Source organism: Gavia stellata, chromosome 9, assembly GCF_030936135.1.
Source record: "Gavia stellata isolate bGavSte3 chromosome 9, bGavSte3.hap2, whole genome shotgun sequence".
Lineage (NCBI taxonomy): Eukaryota > Metazoa > Chordata > Aves > Gaviiformes > Gaviidae > Gavia > Gavia stellata.
This window is the reverse complement of record NC_082602.1, coordinates 41311757-41334166: the sequence shown is the minus strand read 5'-3', so window position 1 is coordinate 41334166 and position 22410 is coordinate 41311757. Positions and strand designations below refer to the sequence as shown.

The 22410-nt window shown below is 45.3% G+C and overlaps 1 protein-coding gene across 1 annotated transcript in view; it reads right to left on the bottom strand.

The window, feature by feature from the left end:
- INPP5A (inositol polyphosphate-5-phosphatase A) overlaps positions 1 to 22410 on the bottom strand; it is a 262693-nt gene that overhangs the window by 175787 nt on the left and 64496 nt on the right. The window contains exons 2-3 of the mRNA XM_059821118.1: positions 16654 to 16695; positions 859 to 959 (exon numbers count right to left, since the gene is read on the bottom strand). Of these exons, the coding sequence (XP_059677101.1) occupies positions 859 to 932 (74 nt within the window). The 5' untranslated portion in view covers positions 933 to 959; positions 16654 to 16695. The remainder of the gene's footprint in view (positions 1 to 858; positions 960 to 16653; positions 16696 to 22410) is intronic.

Sequence of the window (22410 nt, the reverse complement as noted above, 5' to 3'; positions counted from 1 at the left end):
CGGAGGAGAGGGCGGCGCTGCCGCCGCGCAGCTCGCGCTCACCACGGGCGGCAGGCACCGCGCCTCCCGCCGCCAGCAGAGGGCGCTACCGGACCGCGGCGGGGCGGGGCGGGGCGCTCCGGGGGCGGGGCGGGGCGCTCCGGGGGCGGGGCGGGGCGCTCCGGGGGCGGGGCGGGGCGGGTCGGCACCGCCCTCCGCCGCCCCAGCCCCCAGCCCTTCCCCCGGCAGAGGAGGGTCGGACGCCCGTTCCCGACATCCCGGTGCCCACGGTGAAAGCGTCTTGTGCCGGAACGAGCCGCACCTCGCCCGGCCCCCGGGAGCGGGAGAAGAAGCGGGGCGAAGGGCCGGCGGAGCGGTTCCCCTTGCCCGGGTACCCGGGAAGCTCCGGCCCGGCCCAGGGGTGCCCCAGCCCTGCAGCCTGGGGGGTGCTGATCTTTTTTAAGATTTTTTTTTTAACAGAAATTATTTCATGCACACAAGAAGCCTCTTGTAACGGAGATGTTAGTTCTCAGCAGCTGCTGAGACACATTCGTGCCTTAAGGTTCTTCCTCATCTCCTGGTCTACACCAATAAACAGAAATAAAGTTACTTCTTACTTTTATTCTTCAACGTAGAGATATATATTCCATATCTTGCATGATTATCTTGCCAGGACAGGGCCAGAGGAAGATTTTTATTACTTTCCCTGATTTCTTGAATAATACAAAGCATAAACATTTGCCTAGTCACTTCCTTCTGCAACGTCACATGACATGCTGAAGTTGAAAAACATTTCAGAGCTTATATACTTTACACACCTAATGACTTCTGCTTAGAATTACATACCCCATTACGTATCATAACTTTCCAGTTACTTACTTAACAAATTTGTCCACGTGAGACATGGAAGCTTCATAGTTTTTTCCTCCAAATTCTTGACAGTGTAAAGCCATGAAGTGGGGCTTGTGTGCATGTACAACCTGGAACAGACAGATAAACAGATATTAACAAAGTTGTATCCACAACTACCATCATACAACATAAATGACACAAATCCAGATGTGTTACTTCTGGAAGGAGGGCTATCAGCTGTTACCGAGAAGTACCTGACAGAACACTGAAAAGCAATAGGGGAGCATCGTTTGTTCTGCACAGAAAAGACTCATAATACACAATAATTATCTCAAATACTTTTAGCTACTATTTTCTTTTTTAAACTATGAATTAGTTCTTAGGCATTTAAAGCAAATATAGAACTTCCTCCAACTCACCTCAAAGAGGACCTAACACCATTAAGATGATCAAAACATCTCCTTGTCTGGGAGTTGGAAGAGTTCAAACACCTAAATTAAAGTGGGTTTTTTCCACTTTCACGAAATATCTCGAATTAGCTCATAACAGAATGCTGATTAGCCGTCACATTTCATATTTTTATTTATGGAGTGTCTTATTTACAGATGTAAAAAACACACACAGACTATGGTATATATACACATGTATCTAATGCAGGAGGCACGTAAATCCATCACGCTATTTCAAGTGTTAGTCTTGTATAGTGCATGTATCTTAAATACTAAAGTCAGCACTAGGATGCAATTATCATACTAAAAAACCTAGAATGTATGCTTTTTTAGCCACGCACCAAATCAAATATACAGTATTTATAAATTCGCTGCTGCATTAAACACACATTCCATGTTATTTTTTCCTAATAAATTTTCTCCATGTTAACTATATGCAGCATTGCAAACAACACATCTACAAATGTCTCTGTTGATACTGAGTCTCTACAACTTGTAGCTCATGTCTTACTATCTTGTGAATTAACGGACACAAGCTACAGAACTATTTCAATTTTTTAAAAGGGTAACAGTCTGAAATAATCAAGTATGCTTGCTGGTGCAAGCATACAGGGCAAATAACACGTGAAAGATCTGAAATACGATTCACTGTTATATTTGACTCGGTGGCAGCCGGCGGCCCCAGCCAGCACAAAGGCCATGTTGTCCGTGCGGCCATTCAGAGGAAGAACAGCCTGGTTTCCACGAGCTGCTTTGACCAGAATAATAAATTAACTCCTCTCTCTGCAGGCTTTGGTGCCGGCAGGTTTGGGGCTCTCCACCACGCGGGGGCCACAGCATCCTCCCCCATTCTTGTCCTGGGGATGGGTGGCAGACAGATGTGCAGGAGATAGAAATCCTTACAGCAGTCATGCCTAACTTCAACACTCCGCGATGAAGAGTAACTGAAAAAATAACAGGGATAGCTCTCCTTTCATGCTCATTTTTTTTGCTGCTGGTACCCTGAAACTCTGAAAAGCGATAGATACGATAAACCTTTGCAGTCATGCTTTTAATTATGTAAATCAACAGTGACTAACTTTACTGTAAAAAGGTTTTTAAAAATGTTTGTTTCAAACCACAGTAGAGAGAAGTTGTCATCTGATCTGATGACAGGGTGCAAAATTCCTCACTCCTGACCATGCAAATAATCTCGTTAGGAAATCAAGCTCAAGGGCAATGAATTAAAGATTAGCAAAATGTGAAAGGCAGCAGCTTTCCATTGAGCAAAAGGCAAACAGTAATGCGTCCCTCCTTTTAACTGCCACCTTCTCATGACAGCAATGTAGCTGGTCAGCTCAGTGGAAGGGACTGACAGCAAGTCCGTCCCCGACCCGCCAGCACCGGGAGGCAACACTGCCCATCTCTGCCCAAAGGACGCCTCAGAGCCGTGCCCCAGGGGCCGTCGGGTGCGAGAGGACAAGTCAGCGAGGTATTACCACCGGCTGGCGGCACATCACTTCCCAGGGATGCCCCTTGGACACCGCTCTCCGTCAGAGCCTGGAGCAGGCGTCCCGGGCCGCGAGGCAGCCACCGTTCATCGGAGTGCGCCCGGGGTGGGGCCGGCCGGAGGGAGCCCAGGTCCGGCGGTCCAACGCCAACTGGGGCACAGGGAAGCCAGGCAGTGGTTCATGAACGCCAAAACCAACGGGAATATGGCATACTACTATTTTCAGATCACACAGTCAATTCAGTAAATTAACCCAGCTTAGATTAGAAATGCTGTAGGCTCGCAAATAGGAGATAACGGCCGCTGGTTTCCGAGTGATTTCAGACAAGTCACTTCCTCTTCTGTACCTCAGCTTCCCCATCATCGAAACAAATCTTGACACCGACCTGCTCGGTGAAGCATTCTGAGGTAAGCTACTGACAAGTGTTACTATATAAAGGAAAAAAGTAAATACTCCCTCCCACATACGCATTTGTGGATCTTTGTGCACTTCAGTGGGCTCATTAATGCCGGTTTCTGCCTAACTATGATACGTAGTGACCTTGCTTTAAAAACAGGCCATCATTAGGAAGGACTGAGGATGAGCTACAGCAGGACCCAATGGAAAGGGCAACTGAAAAAAAAGTGGACTACAGAACAGACGGCTAAAAAAGAAAATACATGGAACCCAAGAAACTGTACCCAACTGTGACATGCACGTACTTTTCCTTTGGTATATTTTTGATATAACTATAAAAGCTTACATTAGTTGTTTGTAAATTTATAAAATCAGCTAGTATTAAGAGAAAGCCTTGCTGAGCAAGTTTTTCTGAAGTATCTTGTCCGACACCAAACATGGCACTGAACAGGACACGTATCTAAAGTGGTTTTGAACATACAAAAAGTGATTTTTGGCTACAACTACCAACATTCAGGAGAGAGGTTTCAACTTCCAAAGAGTCTAAACGTCTGTTTTAATTTTCAGCGAGAACTGTTAAACAGAAACTTAGGAGCCTCACTAAGCTGTGGACACCGAAGTCCAAGATGAACTTCTCCATGTTTAAAGGCGTTCAACTCCAACGAACCGCGGGTGGTGGGACGGGTGCCCAAGCGGGTTCCCTGGGTGCTCTGCCCGACGGGGGCACGCAGCACGGGCCGCGGTGCATGCCGTCCTGCCCACGGTGTAGGGGAGGCTCTGCCCAGGTAGCGATGGGAACAACACGGCAGAACGGAAACAAGCGTCCCCGTACAGACGCCCCTTTCTTCCTAAGGATAACGTGTCGTTGAACCAGCTAGCTTCATCCACAGGCTAGGAGGTGAGCTGCACTTCACAGCAGTGTCCTGAGCCTCAAGCTGCGCAAGCTGGGACCACGGTGGTCTTGCATCAGCCCACACCACTCCTGAGTACTCGCTGTCTGCGGAGACCAACATTTCCACTATGCGAATCTTCCTGCAGGGTGATGTGTCTGATTTACGCTCGCTGTAAGAAACACAGCGTCCTGCAGAACACCAACCATTTACGTATGAAATAGAAGGTGTGAGATCCAAAAGTGCGAGGGCGCCGCTGCCTTACGGGACTACCTGCAGCCTGCAGTCAGAGTCCATTAGCAACGAACTAATAATCAAGCATCTTTATGAAGTTTAACTGGTTGGTTCATTTTCTTCACTATCTTGGAGATAAATATTAACCAAACACAGCCTGTGAAGTCGAACTTCATAACAGAGCTCATTTGTGGTCCCTAAACAACATGCAGTCCCAACTCTCCATGTGCTTTATTGCTCCAAATCAGTTTTGGCTTCCAAGTCCTGATCTTATCTACTCAGATAGCTCCATGAAATTACCATAATTAGAAAACAGTTGTAACTACTTAATCTTGTAAAGCAAACATATCCAACTCTTACTGTTTCAAAGCAACGCATCTAGTAACCGCTTATTGCAAACAGCAAAAATGTGCTGGCACATCACATTACTCATTTTAACTGCTACAACAGTTTGCTTCATTAAGATCTCTTCTTTACACAGCTAATGAAACTAAAACTGGTGAGACAAAAGTAAAATAAATGGTTTCAAATAGGATCTAGGCATAAGCTATCTCACATTTATGAACGATGAGTAACAGGGAGTCCTGAAAGTGGAGTCCCACCTTGAGAAAACACTGGAGAACAACTTTACTGTGCTACAGCAGCTGCAACACAAAATATTTCCACATTCTGAACTGAGATGCAGGACAGTTTTTTTTGTTCGCATTCAAATCCTTGACAGCTTGAAATCACAGCAGGTATTAAAAAGAAAAAGTTATATGCCATTTTTTAATGAGGAAACAGCACTGGCTTAATAGCAGTGAGAGGCCTTCATGGCATTCCTTGCAGGTTAAACCACAAAAACATACCTGAATATTAGTTACATCCTCTCATATAATAAATACCCTCCAACTAAGAGCAAATTGGCTCTGCTTCATTACCTTTTACTGGTTTTCTACTGTTATGAAAGAACAAACAGTACATAATAATGAGTAATGAATACTTCAGAGCCGAAAACTCACAGTTGCCAGAGGTTAAAGATCATATACAAGATCCCATAAACACTGAATTTGCATCTACAGTAGCACAATGTTTGTACAAAGTTGGGCATTATTCTCAATTTCTGGATACACAAAAATAGGTGAAGGAAGCCACAGATAGAAGTTGCTTTTTGGGATATGGGTAATCGAGCAAGATACTCCAACACAGTTAAGTACAAATACAAAACTGGTGAAAAAAAAGTAAAGTTAACCTCGTTCCATTCCTATAGGCCCCTGTCTGTTTGGGCAGGGGATAGGTAAGGGGACAGGGTGGAGGTGAGTCCCTCTGCGGCCGCGGTGCCCCAAGCCCAGCGTGCCGCAGGGCAGAGCAGGTACGGGTCTGCCGGAGCTGCGACAGGAGCTGGGAGAGGACACAGCCCTGCGCTGCACAGCCGGCCAGCTCTGCGCGCGGCGAGACGCGTCTGTCGGAGAGGGTAATGCGCGCACAGGAGTGAGGGCAGCATTTTTAGACCTTGATCCATGCAAGGCAGAAGAGGAACTTGAGCCTTGATCTCCTATATCCAGAGTCACTTTTTTTAAAAAGAGAATTAATAATATAATCAAAACATCAAAATACAAGCTTTAGTTTTCTTGTGAACTGTGAAGTACGTACAAATCGATTTAGCATTTGTGGTCCTAAAGCATTCAAAGTATTTGCAATTTATGTAAATCTGAAGAAAAAAGAAAGAAAGAAAGAAAGAAAGAAAGAAATTCACAAGCGCATAGCCAAGCAGCAGTAGTCCAAATAAGCCTGCTCCTTGTATTTGTATATTTGATATTAACTGACAAATCCAACTTCTAGCTCTTATTATGTGATTCAAGAGACTCTGATGATCGCCATAGTGGATTTTTTTTTGGTTAAAGCATTCTGAAATTCCCTGTCACTGAGACAGGGTCATCTTCTATTGACACGAAACATCTGACATTACACATCAGCCACGCAGAGGAACATTGTTAAAACCTGAAAGTGTTCTTCTGCAGTTAAGAAATGATGAAAATAAGGCTGCCCATGGAACTTGAATTCAGTCCCCCCATCCAGAAAAATTTAGTTATTTTATCCATAGTCTGTCTACACAGACAACTTGATAGACTTGGATCAAGTTGTTAAAAGATTTTGTAGTAAGAGGTTTGGCAGCAAACCCTCTGCCTCGCTTGTTGAGAAGCTGAGAGCAGTGAAGCATGTGAGGGAGAGGACCACAGGGAGAGAGCGAGCAGAGGGGAAGGGGATTTTCTGCTGCCGTGCGTGTGGGTATGCCCTCACCCCCACGGCAGGAGGGTGCTGGGCAGGTTGCACCGAGTGCTTTCCAAGGGAACCATTACTCTTAACAGTCTTCATGTCGTCAGCAAAGCATCCCCTGGCATCTGATCTACAGAGGGGAGAAGCGTTCCCCCCGTGCCTGCAAGCCAGAGCTGTGCTTTGGGGGCATAAAGTCATCATTTAAAGAAAGAAAAGCTTGTGCGAAGAGGTTACTGCTGTACGACCTCAACGGACATTTGAATATCCACAGCTGAACATCACCTCTGGTGCAATACCATACCACAGTGTGACCACAGCCGAGAAAGTCATTGTCTAGCAATTGCTACTTAAATTTTAATGTAATTTAATAGTATGCAGAAACTAAGGATAGGAGGAGACTGACTTGCAATTAGTTACCAGGTATGCAAAACAGAGGTAACTCCACAACTGGCATTTTGAGCTCTTTACTGAGCTCTTTACTGTTAATGATACTGCAGAGTCATTCTAAGTAATTCTTTAAAGGTTTTTTCTTGAACCCTTACAAAGTAATGTAGGACCACTATCATCAGCCAGGTAAGCAGCTTTATACCCTCCCCTATTACTCTGCCACTTGAGCTACGGGAGAAGGGACGCCCACAGACAGCTCCTCGCGCTGCAGCTCAGGGCAGGGGCAACACCGGCGAGGTGCTCCCAGACCCGCACCCACGGCAGCGCTCCGCCGTAGCCACAGGTCCATGCTCCCCCCGGCTCCGAGATACCCACGCTCCAGCTGCCCGGCATCCTCGCCCCTGTTCACAGTCCCCATCGCTGTTTGGGGCTTGCGTCCCATTCCAGTGCCCCTCCTTCCCTGGCTCGGCTGGCATCTCCCGTGGGAGCTCCTCACCCTGCCTGCCGCCGGTGCTCCTGCGCCACCTCGGCTGCCCTCGAGGGACAGGCGCAACACAGCTCTCCAAGCGTGCCAAAACCAGAACCGCTGAGTCCCTGCTCCGAAACCCGCAGGTAGTACAGCTTTGTAAAGAAACTGTTACTACCAGCATGTACGTACACTTATTTTTTCAAATCAGAAATGAGTATTTTTCTAAGTCTCATTTATAAAATGAGGTTTCCTCCAAAACTCAGATGAGGCACATACGTGGAAATTTTCAGCCTAAGCAGGTAGATTTTTTTTTTTTTTCCCTCCACACAAAGTGTATGTGACAGAAAACAGTAAAGAAGGGTTGAGTAAGGGAAAACGCTGTTTCTAAGTGCAGGTTATGTTTATGCATTAATGCACACTATAGAAAAAGGAACCAACACATAAACCAGCAAGGCAGAGGGATTTACTTGGCGTGTGCGCTGCAAGATGTGAAAGCTGTGAATAACCTTCCCCGAACAGCCCCTGTCCCCCGAGCACGCGGCACCTACAGCCCCTCCCCAGCTGCAGCACAGGCGGGGAGCGGGGAGCTTCAGCGGGGGAGCCCCTCGCCCGCCGCCCCGCCAGAAGGGCTCTCCTCCGTGGGGCGGGTGGGGACCGATCCTTCTCATTGCCGGGTGCGGGAGACGGCGTGCCAAGTCACAGCTTGTCGCTGTAAGGAGCGAGCGGAGGGAGGCGGCGAGTGCCAGAGACCCGTTTTCTGCCGGCGGCAGGCGCAGGATGCCGCAAGTTTCCGTGATGTCAGGGCCGGGCTGGCTGCCGGCCGGCTGGCACCCAGCACAGGCGCGTCCCCGGCCGCGCTCGGGCCTTCCCGTTGGAGCGGGGATCGCTCACCCAAACCATCTGCAGCGAGGCCTCAGCTTCGAGAAATGTGCTACAGCCCATGCGTGCGTACGTCGCACAGCACGGGTCGGCATTTCTGCCCTGTTTCAGGCTACGGGTTCAAACAAACAAAAATCCACCAACAACCCTCTCTGAGGGAAAAGCACCCATCTGAAAAGGGCCCGAGAGCTAAACTCGCAAGGGTTGCTGGGGTCTGTAACACAGCGTTTCGGTTAATCACCCTTTCCAGTTAAACAAACAGGATTAAGTCCACTAAAATAATTAAAGAACAAACTTTCTGAGTGGCTGGGGTTTTTTGTTGGGTTTTTTTCTTTTCTTTTCTTCTTTCTTTAAAAAGGGTAATACACAAAGTTTCCATACTGCAAAACCAAGATGACCTTTAGCTTTTAGGTAAACTTTTAACTTCTGTATTACTACAAACAAAGGCTCTAAATACTCATTACACAATACACATTAATTACACTCAACATTAAGCAACATGGACAACTACATTAGGGGAAAAAAAACACCCTCTCTGCCTCCACACTCTCATCTAAAATGACCATTTGCCATGAATGCTACAAAAAAAGATCATTACCGAATTTAGTAAAAATTTTCAATAGCTCCAGCTCCTGAACTCCACCCGCCCCAAATGCTGGTACAATAGATGAGGAAGGAGGGGGTGAGAAGAAAAACACCTATGAGTAAATAAATAAATCAACAAGAGTCCTTTCTGTGTGCCTCTACGGCCCTCCCGTCCAAATAGCTTCTTGGATGCTCTTGAAGCTTCTCGTTCCCCCGTGTTTTCTCCCAGCGAACTGACATCAAGGCTGTGAGCCTGGGTACTGGGCACTTTACACAAGTGCCGATTTGCATATTCTGACACTTTATCATTTGCATAACATCCAGTTCATCAAATCATCCAGTTTGTTGTTAAGCACTAACTCTTCCCCGTCACACACAAAATGCTCCAAACCACTACTCTCACAACCTGTGTTCTCACTTTCCTCCCCACAGCCCCTTTCCCTCCTTGTTTCCAAGGCACGTTTTTGGGGTAAGAGAATTTTTACTGAAAAGAGAATGGAAGTCTACACTAAAATATTTAAGATCCAAGTTACCAGTAACTATTCAGATCTAAGAGATGAGGCATAATAGCCAGCATTAGGACTTCACTGAATTCTGCCTCCTTGTAAGAAGGTTTCCCCTCGCCCCGTTCGCTGCAATTTCTGATTATCAAGTGCATGGTACAACACACTTGTTACAAGACTTTATCTTTATTCCAGTGGATTTTTTTCAACTGCAAATACTACTTTCTGCTTCAAACATTAGAAACTAGAGAAAACTCTGCGAGCCCTGGGATTTTGCAACATCCTTCCCCATAATGCCTGCTTCCACTTCTAACAAGTGCACAGATTTTGCTGTTGGGAGTCACACAGTGTCGCGCGGAGGATGACGCACGGGCATGCAAAGCACAAGACACCACGTTACTGAACTGCTCGGTTCCTTCTGCAGTGCTCAGGCTGATGCCAGGGATAGTTATGCCACAGGAGGCGGATGATTTTCCTATCCACAGACTGATTTTGCTGCACGTACCGGTCATTTAGCACTGCCTTAGCAAAGCCGGGCTAGCACAACTGCCTCAGGACATCCGTCCAGAGCCACTGGGCAACGCTGGCAATGATCCCGCTTGCCTTTACAAAATGCTTACACATTTCTCCAGCTCCACAAACAAACTGAAGCATGCGGTGTGCTAAGCTGTTCCAGAACACACCGACAACCTTGTGCCTTTTCAGTCTGTACCCACACCATCAACGCCAGTCTGGGTCACAACCATGGCCACCTGAGAGCTAGAAGTGAAGAGCTGACACCTCTGACAGGGCCACCGGTTACTGCACAAACAAAAGATGACAAGCCCCCCAGCACAGACACTCCTGACAGGCAAACTGTCTTCTCCTCAATCACCCCTGCCTGTTATTTAGGTGATTTTTAGCAAAATGATTGCTTGTTGGTTGTTCTCCTCCTTCCCTAAACATGATGCCCAGTAGGCTAGATTTTTTTTTCATAGGTATTTTATCCCATTACTGTATTACCTATCTTCAGCGACATTTCTCTTCCAACCATAGCTTCTGTTCTGCCTTTTTTTTTTAATTAAAAAAAAAAAAAAGTCTCTTGTAAAACCACTGAAGACATAATCCCCACTCCTTCCAAAAATTTTGGTGGCCTAGCGCCTATTCTGTCCAGCCAGTTACAGGGGCTGCCAAAAGCATTCAACTGAACAAATGTTGTCAGCTTCATACGTTACATATCTGCAAAATGGGACTGCCTCATTGCTGGGGTCTAAACCAAAACAAAACACAGCCTGCAAATCCATAGCATTTAAAATAACTGACTGAGCTACCACCGAGATTATCAAGATTCTTAAAGGTTATAATCAAATTGTTTAATGAAAGGGAAGATTCAAAGATTTTATGAATATTACTAAAGACAACAAATATGCTAGAAGAAAAACAGTGAATTGTTTAGTAATCACATGGGTAGGGTGGTTAATGGTTTTAAGGGCATTACAGTGAAGTTTCACTGAAATACGCCCTGATAGCCAGACTGTTACAAATCAGACATCAGTTATGTTAGAAGTCTGTGATTGTAGTCCATCTCAGAACATTGTGCTTTCTATTTCAACATCAATTCTATCTATAGCACACTAAAAGTTGTTCTAAATCACCTTTTTCTTTCGACCACATACGAAGCAAAGTAGTTGACCTATTTTTAGGTTTGAAGTCACAGACCCCACCTAAGATTTCACTATGACATAGGACTCCTTGCCTTTTCAAGCACAAGCACGTCGTCTTTCAAGATAAGATGGTTTCAACAAAGTCAGCTGTGACCAGCAACTGGAAAGGGACTTTGCGAGTAAAGCTCAGAGAGAATCCTCAAACTTGGAATAAATGGAGCTTTAAATACACCTATCAAAAGGCTTTGATAACATTTTAATACTACGTGCAACCCGTCTGCTGACCACACACAGACACCAATCTTCCCTCTGTCATGATGGACACCAATCACAGCAACCAACTCCGTACTGAAAGCAAAGTGCAGAAGATCCTGCAAAGGTGCCCAAGGCCCCGCTGTGCTGCCATCCTGCATGGGTTTCCGCTCCCTTCCCAAGGGGCGGAGAGGAGCGAGTCGTCTCACTATCAAAGCACCTGCTGTCACCAAAGCAAACCTTTGGCCAACGCGGCAGCACTGGGGGCAGCCCACGGCAGGGCTGCCTGCTACACCCCCCCGCAGCAGCGGCACCGGCATGTACCTCACCCAGCCGAGACGGTCCCGCTTCGGCGTTTTAACCATGCCATGGGACACCTGGCACATTTGCGCTGCTTCACTGGGCACGGGCTTCTATGTGTCATACTCCACTTAAAGTATAAAGATCCATATTACAAATGGATATATATCCATCTATGGCAGCAGTACTGCACAGAGGAAAAAGTAGATTTCTGCAATGTCTATGGCTACTGATGGGTATTTAATCACTTCCATAATCTCAATGGTTTCCTTGCACAAAGAAGAAAGACTGCAACAACGAATGAAGAAATAATTTAATCTGTTATTGGAAGTTCTAACCTAGCCCCCCACCCCCAAATCAAAGCATATTTTGGATAGCAAGTAAGCATAACTGCTCGCTGTCCATTCCAACTCCAAGCTTAGCAAGTGAAAAAGTGGTTTCTCAGACGGCAGTCAGCTCATTGGGTGCTCCTTCTCTTCTCAAGGTAAAAAGCAAAGCACAGGTCGCACCTTCTCTACTCCAGAAGTGAGACAGAGCTCCAGAAAAATCACCCTGTGGCCTTTGTCAGCCATATTACAAACACCTTCCCATTCTTTACCAAAAAGGGTGGGGTTCTCCAGCACACAGGAGGTCCTTCAACTTTCAAGGCTTTGCAGTCCTAAATTAAGCCACAAAGGAGCTGCCAGCCCCAGCTCCAGCTTCCCGTGGTCCCACCGCTCCCCGGCCGTGCCGCAGCAGGATGCCCCGTCTGCCGCCCGCACCTTCCCGGCCCCCAGACCCTGCGCCCGGGGCGGGCGGGTTCAGAAAGGGACGGCAGGAGCAGGGGTGGTACAGGTACAGGTAGAGCCCGGATCCCGCCGAGGAGGGCCGGGAACAGGCACAGGATGGAAACCCCCCCGACCAGCAGCTGCCTGGAGGGAGCTGACTTTCAAAACGCTACCGATCAAAGAGAGATACTCCTGGCCACCTTATTCATGTTTACAAATTAAAAAATTAGTTCAGTGATGCTAAGGCAAGAGGCAACGGGATGCAAAATTTTATGACAACTATAGAAGAAAAAAAAATCCACTGGGCCAATTCTCAAACTGCCATATTTCAAGACAGCAAGTTCCTGAAGCTTAGCTGTTGGAGATGGATTAAACAAAATTCTCCACTTTCCTACAGGTCAGACACTTTTCTGGCTTCACAGAGGAAAGCCAAAACGACACATTCAAGAAACTGCAAAGCCAGAGCTCACAAATCACAAATTCAGATACTCTGTGCTCCTTCCGAAGAGTATCACTACTTGACAATAGATGCGCAGAAAAATCTCCACCTTCAATCGCTACCTTAACCTACACCAAACCAGAGGCTGAAGGCTCGGGGAGGTTAAATCTCTCCTTTAAGTTGCCATCACACAAGCACACGTATCCTTCACACACTACCTTTGGGAGGGGGACAGAGCATGGGAGAAAAGGAGGAACATGGGAGGGGAGCCGACATTTGTTTCTTTCTGCTTTATAGGTTAATCCAAAATATGCTAACTTTAAAGTTAACATTGTAATCCACAGAAGAGAAGGAACGTGGTGTTCCTCAATCATTTGGTGAATGTTTTTTATGATCCTGTGTTTTGATCAGATGATGAAACTAATGATGAACTGATGAAACTTTGACCAGTTTGTTAAGGACAGGTGGATGAGCTTTCAGAAGCCTTTTCTTGTTCCTAAAGCATCTCACTACTAGAGCACTACCAGAGATGCTGACTTTCTACTGCTCCTTTTTTGCAAAAGCTGGCTGGCTTTAAGCTTTCTTATTTATCTACAAGTAATGAGAATACAATACCTATGGCATATATCATAAGGAAAAGTGTCATGAAGCCCCAAAATGAATGCCATGCATTCAGCCATCGGATCAAATGGAAAAAGCAGAGCAGCGAGGAGGAAAAGCTTCACTGTGAATTTCGCGATGGGAAACAAGCCCGTTTCTGCCATCCAGGCCACTCTCTCCTCCTCGGAGCCTGCCGTCAGCAGCGCATCAAGGGCGCCGTCCATTCCAGTGCTACGCGACACGCACGGGAAAGGCTCCACCACCACCTCCTCTGGGGAGCACGCCGAAAGCCAATACCTATAAATACCTGCAATTGAGTTCAGTTGAACTCTTCCTTCATCTTATTTAGCTTTTCTTGGAGGAAAAGCAGCAAATAATAGTGAACTGGAAGAAAATTACCCAGTATTTGATAGTTAAATCAATTTTAAATTACCAAGTCAGATGTCACCCAAAATGCAGGCTCCACTTTTACAAGACTGGAGACAGATGAATCCAAGGAAAACAGATCAGAGAGAACAACATCTCTCAGCTGCATCAACTGTATTGTCAACAAAAGCTATCAAGTAGCTTGCTACTTACAGGCTGCTATTAAAAACACCCCTGAAAGTTTATTTAAAGTATTTTTTTACTGTTTGTATTTCTTGGACAAATTCTTTAATTTAACATGAAAAATATGGAAGAGCTAATGCTGTTAACTGTAGGATATTTGTAGATCAATGGCAGAAGTTTAAAAATCTTTGCATGTGACATCTGAATGTTATTCATTCACTCCATATGCTACCACATTCTCAAAAATGCATATAGCATATAATCAGTGATGATACATGAATGAAGTGACTTCATTTACCTACCACAGCAATTAAAATTTAAAATTTTTTTTAAAAAATTAAATTTGAAAAAGATTACTGGAACTTAAAAACAATCCCCCAAAATGCTCCTTTGTTGATATGTTCTTTGACATCAATTCAAAGACATGTTTCCATTATGGGTTTAATTTCTAGAAACATTTTAAACTTGGAGTGGTAATGGCACTTCCTTTTTTGTGGAGATTATTTTGACTGCTTACAAAAGGACTTCATCCTCAGAAGTTACGCAAACTGTATTGACACAACTACATATGCAAATTGAATTCCTCAGAAGAATGGAAAAAAATTGTGGTCTGCGGTTTATCTGGGTTTCGCGCTTACAAAGAAGTATTAAGGCTCATTTTCCAGTACTTCTGATGAACTGCAATTTGCAGAGGTTTTCAACGCAGCATGCAGAATTCAGATTAAAGAAAAAATTCTGAAGCCGTACGTTTGCTAGGTTGCTACGTGGCCTAATAGCAGGACCGTGCTGTGCTACTTTTGGTATAAGCATGTTAAACGTCTCTTCCCTAAGGAGCTATTTATAAAGTTTTATTCCACTTCCTACTGCGTTTGTGAACACGGTGTGAAGAGCCGTCCTGCGGCACACGCTGAGGAGAGGAGGAAGGGGTCGAGGCTACGAACAGCCCGGTTCCTCAAAGCACGCTGAGGACCGCCTGCCTGTTACCAGCAGTGAGCAGAACTGGTAACCCCGTTTTATTCCCCTCCTCTCCCCCCCGCCCTTTTTTTTTGTTGTTGTTTTTTGTGTAAATACAGCTTTCTCAGAGTGCAGCTGTGGAGGGCAGAGGCACAGAGAGGGAGGGTGGACACAGCAGAACTGCTGCAGCTGGGGGATAGGTTCAGGCCTACTTTAGCTACGCTTTTGCGGGTCCGGACCCTGCGCTTGACAGGCCACATAGGAAGAAAATGATCCATTAAGGCTCCCACGTTGACCTCTGCATGCGCGACAGTCACTGGACCGAAGACAGACCGCGTCCAGCCACGCACTAGCGGTCGCTGCCCTAGGACACCAGCAGCTCAGTCCTCTCCCCTCCTCTTCCCGTCTTCCACCAGCTAGTCAAGGCGCTTCTGTGGTGCTCACCCCGCTTCAGTACACAAGTGAACGTGCAAGGAGTCTCCTTGATAAAGATGCATAAATACGTAATGTGATGCTGAAAAATATACAGCGATCTAAAAAAAAATAATAAAAACCCTCAACAACCAACCAAGCCCCCCCCCAAAACCCCTACCTATTTAAAGGTACTTTGTATTTTCTTCAAAGGAAGAGTCTTTCCTTAAGATGTGGAGATAGTTTAAACCAGAATGAGCTGAGGAAGCCTGCACAGTGTGAGCATCATGTACACACAGCAGTAATCAATCAAGGTGGAAGAAGAAAAATAAACAGATGAATCTTTTGTGAAGTCAACACACAGTGAGGAATACAAGACTGGTTATTGCTCTCTTGATTTCTGCAAATCCATTAAACTTGCCAGAAAAATTAACTGCAGTATTTTATAGCATTGCAATAAAGGTCATAGGCTGCACCAGTAACCTGACCAGATAAATAATTACAGGATGTTTTCAGTTACAAAAAAGCAAAAGATAAAATATTGCTAATAATCTTTTCTGTATACAGTTTCACTTTAAAACTTGAACAGCAGAACGCTGTTGCTTTAACCATTTTTGTATAGGAGATGTAAAAATGAATACAGAAATCTCAGAATTGATCAATTCTGGCAGATGTGATGCAAGCTGTCAAGAGTGAAACGGCACGCGCAGCACTTCACGGGATGGCACCTTTGTGTTCCACCAGTGCTCATTTCCTGTTGCTTATTTACATGTTTCTGCATGAACTCAGCAAGTTAAACGAGTCTCTACTGCAACAACACAATGTGTCAGAGTGGCTTTTATGCTTAAAAAAACCCACCAAACCCAAAGTTTACAACACATTTTATAATACGGGTTCAGTTTTGGTATTTTCATGTTGCCTAAACAAGAAAATTTTCAAGAAAGAGAGGACAGCAGAACTCATCTATTGCAAACCAACACGAGAAATTGTTAGATTTCAATATAAATGTAAACTGGACTTACCAACAGGTTTTTTGTTTAGTTTGTTTTTTTTTTTTTAAATTACTCAAATATATTTCTTACTCAGAAGACTTAAAAGACCATTTCATGCCGAACTAAAGTACTTTTTATAAAATGGCAAACCTTTTTTTAGGCAGAGGATTGTTAATGAGAACAAATTATGTTTATACGCTGAACTTTTATAATCATTACTTAGAGATCCATCCAAAAAGAGACACACTCTTTAGGACTCGTTTTGACTATAAAATAGTTAGTGACTCCAACTTCAACAGCAAAAGATCTTTACATTATTAATTAAGCCAATAACCAAATGTGCATTGAACTCCATGAGAAAATAAGTTTTACCTTACCTGATAAAATTCCCGAAGCCAATTCTTCTGTAAATTTTCTGGCTGAAAAACAAAATACAAAAATTAATTAAGAATGAGAGTAATGTATTTTTATAATAATATCCCGATATTTATTGCTTTCCTCAGTGGGGAGTTTTTTCCACAATTAAAGAAAAAAAAAAAATACAAACGTGAGGATGTTCCTCCACAAGCGCCAATGGACAGACCTCTCCTTTTTGTTTCTGGGCTCCCCCTTCCCAGATTTTTTCACTAAGAGGGTACATTTTGTATAGGACTTCACAAAATTCGTACACATACGAGATTATTAAGCAATTAAATCAACAGACTTGATATGCATTGAAATACGTGCTTTTAAAAGAACACATTCATTTGCTGGATATCAAAAACTTTACATGAATGCTGATACCCATCTCTTGCAATCTGAGCTTCAAGTTACATGGATCTACTTCTAACGCATTGGCTCAGAGGGACGACCGTGCTTTGCAGGATGCTCGAGCACACTAGAGCCTGTCAAGGACAAACTGGGAGAAGCGTTTCAAGATTGCTACAGAAGTTACGAAAACTGAAGCAGCAAAAACATGGCAAGTACCAAGTTCTGCCTTTTCAGAAACATAGCCCACCCCGGATATGATTATAGAGGGAGATAACCAATTTTCACACATTCAGTGTAGAGCTACAAGAGAAACATTCGTTGAGTTTTATCTTCAACAACAAGACTTCTGGATAATTTTTGCATCATACTGGGGAATACAAACCCAAATCAGACTTTTCTCTCCCAGAAATAGCAGGAACGTACAGTGTCTGTGGGAGGCAGCAGAACGTATTGAACTGAAAACCAGAGAGATGCCTCAGCATCCTCCCTTTAGAAACAGTTACGACACCAGCTGCCCGGAGGCAAATACACAGGCATGAAACGTCTGTTCTGCTCTCTTTTCGCATCAAGTGTGTTATTTTCAAATAGCTGGATACTACTTTAAACTTACTAATTTATATTGACTGCTTGTTGCATGAAGATTTCCCCATAGGTGACTATAAAGATTTGTAAGTAGTCAAAAAAAATATTTTTTTTTTGTCTACAAGTCTGTAGAATTCATCTAGTTCTGTAAGCCTATGAGGTCTACAACCCTACAAAAGTTTTTTGAAAGCTGAGGGGGAAAAAAGTTTGTCCTTTGCCATCCATCACCTCCCTTTTGTTGATCACTCCCTTCTTGACAACTCAGGAATTCAGATATTATTGGTCAAGAAGGTGACATTTTCACTCCTTAGGAACAATTATTTTTTCCAGCGATGAACTTTCTCAGTGTTTCCTATGGAAGCTACTGCTCCCGGTGGGGGGGAGCCTCCGGCGCGGGGGCAAGCAAGAGCAGAGGCCCCTCGTTCTGCGCCTGAAGCCAACTGGGATGTATCTTGGCCGGAGCTCAGGGACGCCTTAAATTAATAAGCACACAGAACAAAACATCCATGTCACCCACCCATGCCCTTCCCCTCGGCCGAACAGCGTAACTCAAAGCCAGAATAAAGAAGCTGCAGACAAATAAAAACTGAAGGCAGCCTGGCAGGCAATAAAACAGTCCTGCTAAAAATGCTGTCTCATAACTGCTTATTTAGCCACTTAACTCTTTTTCTACTCGTTCTGAACTTAATGGGACAACCCCCCAAGTAACAGTAAGTAGGATTGTTGCTTTTATAGAAGTAGCAACAAGAAAACAAGCAAACTGGGAGCTGCTGTGATTTAAAGCTGACTTCTAACCTTAAGTTATGAAGGAGCACAGGATTTATTAATTTATTTTTTTTAATCACTCTACAAAACAGATATGAACCGGGAATATGCTTTGTATATGATTTGTGTATGATCTAAACCAAAAGGCCAGATTCAAACTATCAAGGAAGCAAGGTCTTGGGGATTGTGAAATTTCTAATTAAAAGTTTCTGGTGGTTATGAAAACTAGGTACGCAAGTCCTGCGTTAGGCCACAAGCAGACTTCAGCGGTGCTGTGTATTTATTTTCAAAACAAAGTATGGCCTTACTTGTAGGTAATAGGCAATTTTCATGTTAACAAACAAACAAACAAACCCCACAGCTCCTCATTTCTCTTTATTTTATTTATGCCAGTTGCAAGATGTCCTGGGGACCTCTTCAGTTTTAAGAATAGTCTAAAATTAACAGAAGTCAGTCATTTTTGTAAACCCACTAAAGAAAACCAAACCCCACTTCAGCCTATATTCACAGGCAGCAGCTAAATGACGGGTGGCACAACATCCCAAAGAATGCAAACCTGAATTTGAGGCAAATGCACTTGAGTGCGGGACTCTTCACTGAGAGCCTCACCTAGTTTCAGACATAGTATTTCTGTGTTAAGCACAAACATAAGATTTTTATTTAGCATGTTCTGAGATTTTCAGCTAAACCTGAGTGCAAATCTGTAAATAAGGATGGCACAGCTATTCATGTTAATCTTTTTAAGGGAGAAAAAATTGCTACCAATCAAGAATATTTAAAGCAAGTTATTCATACTTCAGGAGTCCCAGGAAGAAAATAAAGCACAACCTTACTTTTGTTTTTAAATACTAGTGCAAGGGGTAGAAGTTCCCCCACTTGCTACATGACTAAATGAAAACATTGTAAGATTAAACATGAAAACAACCCAGTACACGAGAGGGAAGTTGACAAGACGGCTCCAGGGCCCTCCAGCAGCTCTGCACCTACCTCCCATATGCCAGGCGAGATTGTTTTTGAGAAATCAGATCAAATATTGACAAGTGTGCCAAACTAAATCCCGAGCAGCGACAGCAATCCCTCAGATGAGCAACCTATAGAGGCTCCTCAGCGTGCACAGTGACCCAAGGCTTACCCAGTTCTTCTACCATTACCCCATTCTCCTACGACTCCCAGCTCTCCCTCCCCAACACGGCACCCAAAAGGCAGTATCTGTTATGAGGAGGAATAACGATTTCGCTCCTGAGACAAGCAGTTACTGGATTTTTTTTCCTGTGCTCCTAGTCCTTCTGATGCCCTGGGGCATTGCTTGTAGCAAGTGTCGAGGGCACACAGCTAGAACTTAAGCAGTAAGACACCATCAAAATGCCATCTAACATGGACTCATGTTGAAGCAGCAGGAAGAGGCTGTAGGAGGGCAAAACCAGACGGCCCTAGCTCTTAGTGGCAGCTGTGCCACCATGGCTCTTGGAGACGTACTGGGGATCACTGGACCTTCCTGTGTCTGGTGGCCCCACAAGATGAGTCACAGCAGAAAGCCAACAACGTGCTTGCTTGTTCCACCTCTGCTACCCAGCCTGGCATGAGATGGGCAATACGATTTACATGTCTTCATTACAGCTTTGAGATCCTTGGATGACTGATACTATAAATGGAGAGCATCACTGTATCAAACCATACCTCCCACTGGAGGAGATACAAATACATGTAGATAACTCAGAGCTCCCTAGAAAATTCAAGCTCTCAAACCTACATGAAACAAATCTACAGCAGCTACATTTTGAAGGTAGACCAGGAACACATTTTGAACATAAGCGAGAGTCAGCCACAAATGATAATCAAAATAAAAGCTGCTAATAACACTCCTGTTGCCACATTTAGCTATTATGGTATCTACCAACTCACGTATTTGTGAAAAAGCAGGAGTCAGCCTGCAAATAGATTCATGTGGAGGACCACTGCTTTGGAGTTTGGGTTTTTGTTTGGTTGTTTTTAAGAAAGGCTTTCTTTTATTCTTATTTTTAACCCCAGCAGTCACTGCCTGGAAGCCTATGGCAGATGTCCCCTATAGAGCTGCTGCACACTTTCCCCAGGTGTACTGAGAACTTCAGCTCAGGAAGAAAGGACACCATCCCACCAATGGCCTGGACAACCCGCACCTGACTCCTTGGGAACAAAATTCAACACAGCTCCATACTCTGCCAAAATAAGGCCTCCTGACTCCTGCTGTATTTCAAATTTGCTGGCACAGGCCAACGTTCAAAGAGAAAGAGGAAAAATGAATTCAGGTCACTAAGTAGAGGTATACCTAATTTTACAACTTCGCTTGCCTGCACACCCCTTTAAACTAATTAACAACAAAGTCTCGGGGGGGAAGGCATTTACAGAAATAATTCCAGAACTAAGCCAGGTACGATGAGATGAAGGAAGCCACCAAAAGCTGTAGGACCTTCCCAATTTCCTCCTTCCTTACTCCTCATCTGAGTAGCACAACAAAGATACCAAAGTTGTAGAGTCAGGAGCGCTCACTGGGGGCAAGAGATGTCGGAGACACTCGTAATGCTGAGGGCCCCGGGCTGGCTGCAGGGTCAGGCCCCGTCCCCACCGGGACTGAGGAGCACTGCCCGCCGTCCTGCCCCGGCACTGGCAGCAGGGAGACGAGGTGCCAAACACGGACCCGCAGCTGAACACCGAGCAGCAAGGGGCCACTTATTTCTAAGTTAATTCTGTAAGGGGTTGTTAATTGCACCATCGCAGGTAAGAAGTGAGGGGCTGATTGATCACAGGTCACAACTGAGATTTTCTGGAACAGGTGACAGCAGGAGGCAAAAGCCCAATGAAATGGATGGCCATGAGCCGGCAGTGTGCCCCTGTGGCCAAGAAGGCCAACGGCATCCTGGGGTGCACCAAGAAGAGCGTGGCTAGCAGGGCGAGGGAGGTTCTCCACCCCCTCTACTCTGCCCTGCTGAGGCACATCGGGAGTGCTGTGACCAGTTCTGGGCTCCCCGGATCAAGGAGGACAGGGAGCTGCTGGAGAGGGGACAGCAAAGGGCTACGGAGAGGATTGGGGGACTGGAACATCTTTCTTATGAGGAAAGGCTGAGGGACTTGGGTCTTTTTAGTCCGGAGAAGAGAAGACTGCGGGGGGATCTTATCAATGCTTATAAATACCTCAGGGGTGGGTGCCAGGGGGATGGGGCCAGTCTTTTTTCAGGGGTGCCCAGTGACAGGACGAGAGGTAATGGGCACAAACTTGGTCACGGGAAGGTCCATCTAAACATGACGAGGAACTTCTTTCATTTGAGGGTGGCAGAGCCCTGGAAGAGGCTGCCCAGAGAGATGGTGGAGTCTCCTTCTCTGGAGATAACTCAAAACTGGCCTGGATGAATTCCTGTGCAACCCGCTCCAGGTGACCCTGCTCTGGCGGGGGGTTGGACTAGATGGTCTCCAGAGGTCCCTTCCAACCCCTGTCCTTCTGTGACTCTGGAATAACATGAACATGTGCAGAATAAAGCTCTCACCTGCAGATTAATTCCTTCTGGGATGCCACAGAACACAGGAAGCTTTGAAGAAGCAGTGACAAAAACACAAATCTGGGCAGGAGAAACAGCACTGAAGATACTAGTCAAGTCCCTCAGCAAGTAATTTTGGGAGATAAGGTGCTAATGAGGTTGTTGGGGCTGCCAACAAGGACTCCTCTGTGCAGGGCCGGGGGTTTTGGAAAGCGCCCGTGGTTGCTGTGACTCACCCCCGGCCGCCCGCAGCTCGGGCTGACCATCACCTCATCAGTGCCGCAGGACCCGGCCGCTCCCCCTCCCCTTGGCCGCGAGAAGGACCCTGCCATGCTCCCGACCGCCGTGCCCTCCTCCTATGGTCCCTCCTGTGGCACGACCACACCCTTTCCTGTGTTTGTACCACTCCGTGGTAAAATTCCGTAATCTAGCCCTCTGCCTCAAACTCCTCCCCAGTCACCTCCATATAAATGAAATAATTTTAAGTTTTGAAGGACTGGAGATAACAATCAAGTGGAGAGATAATTT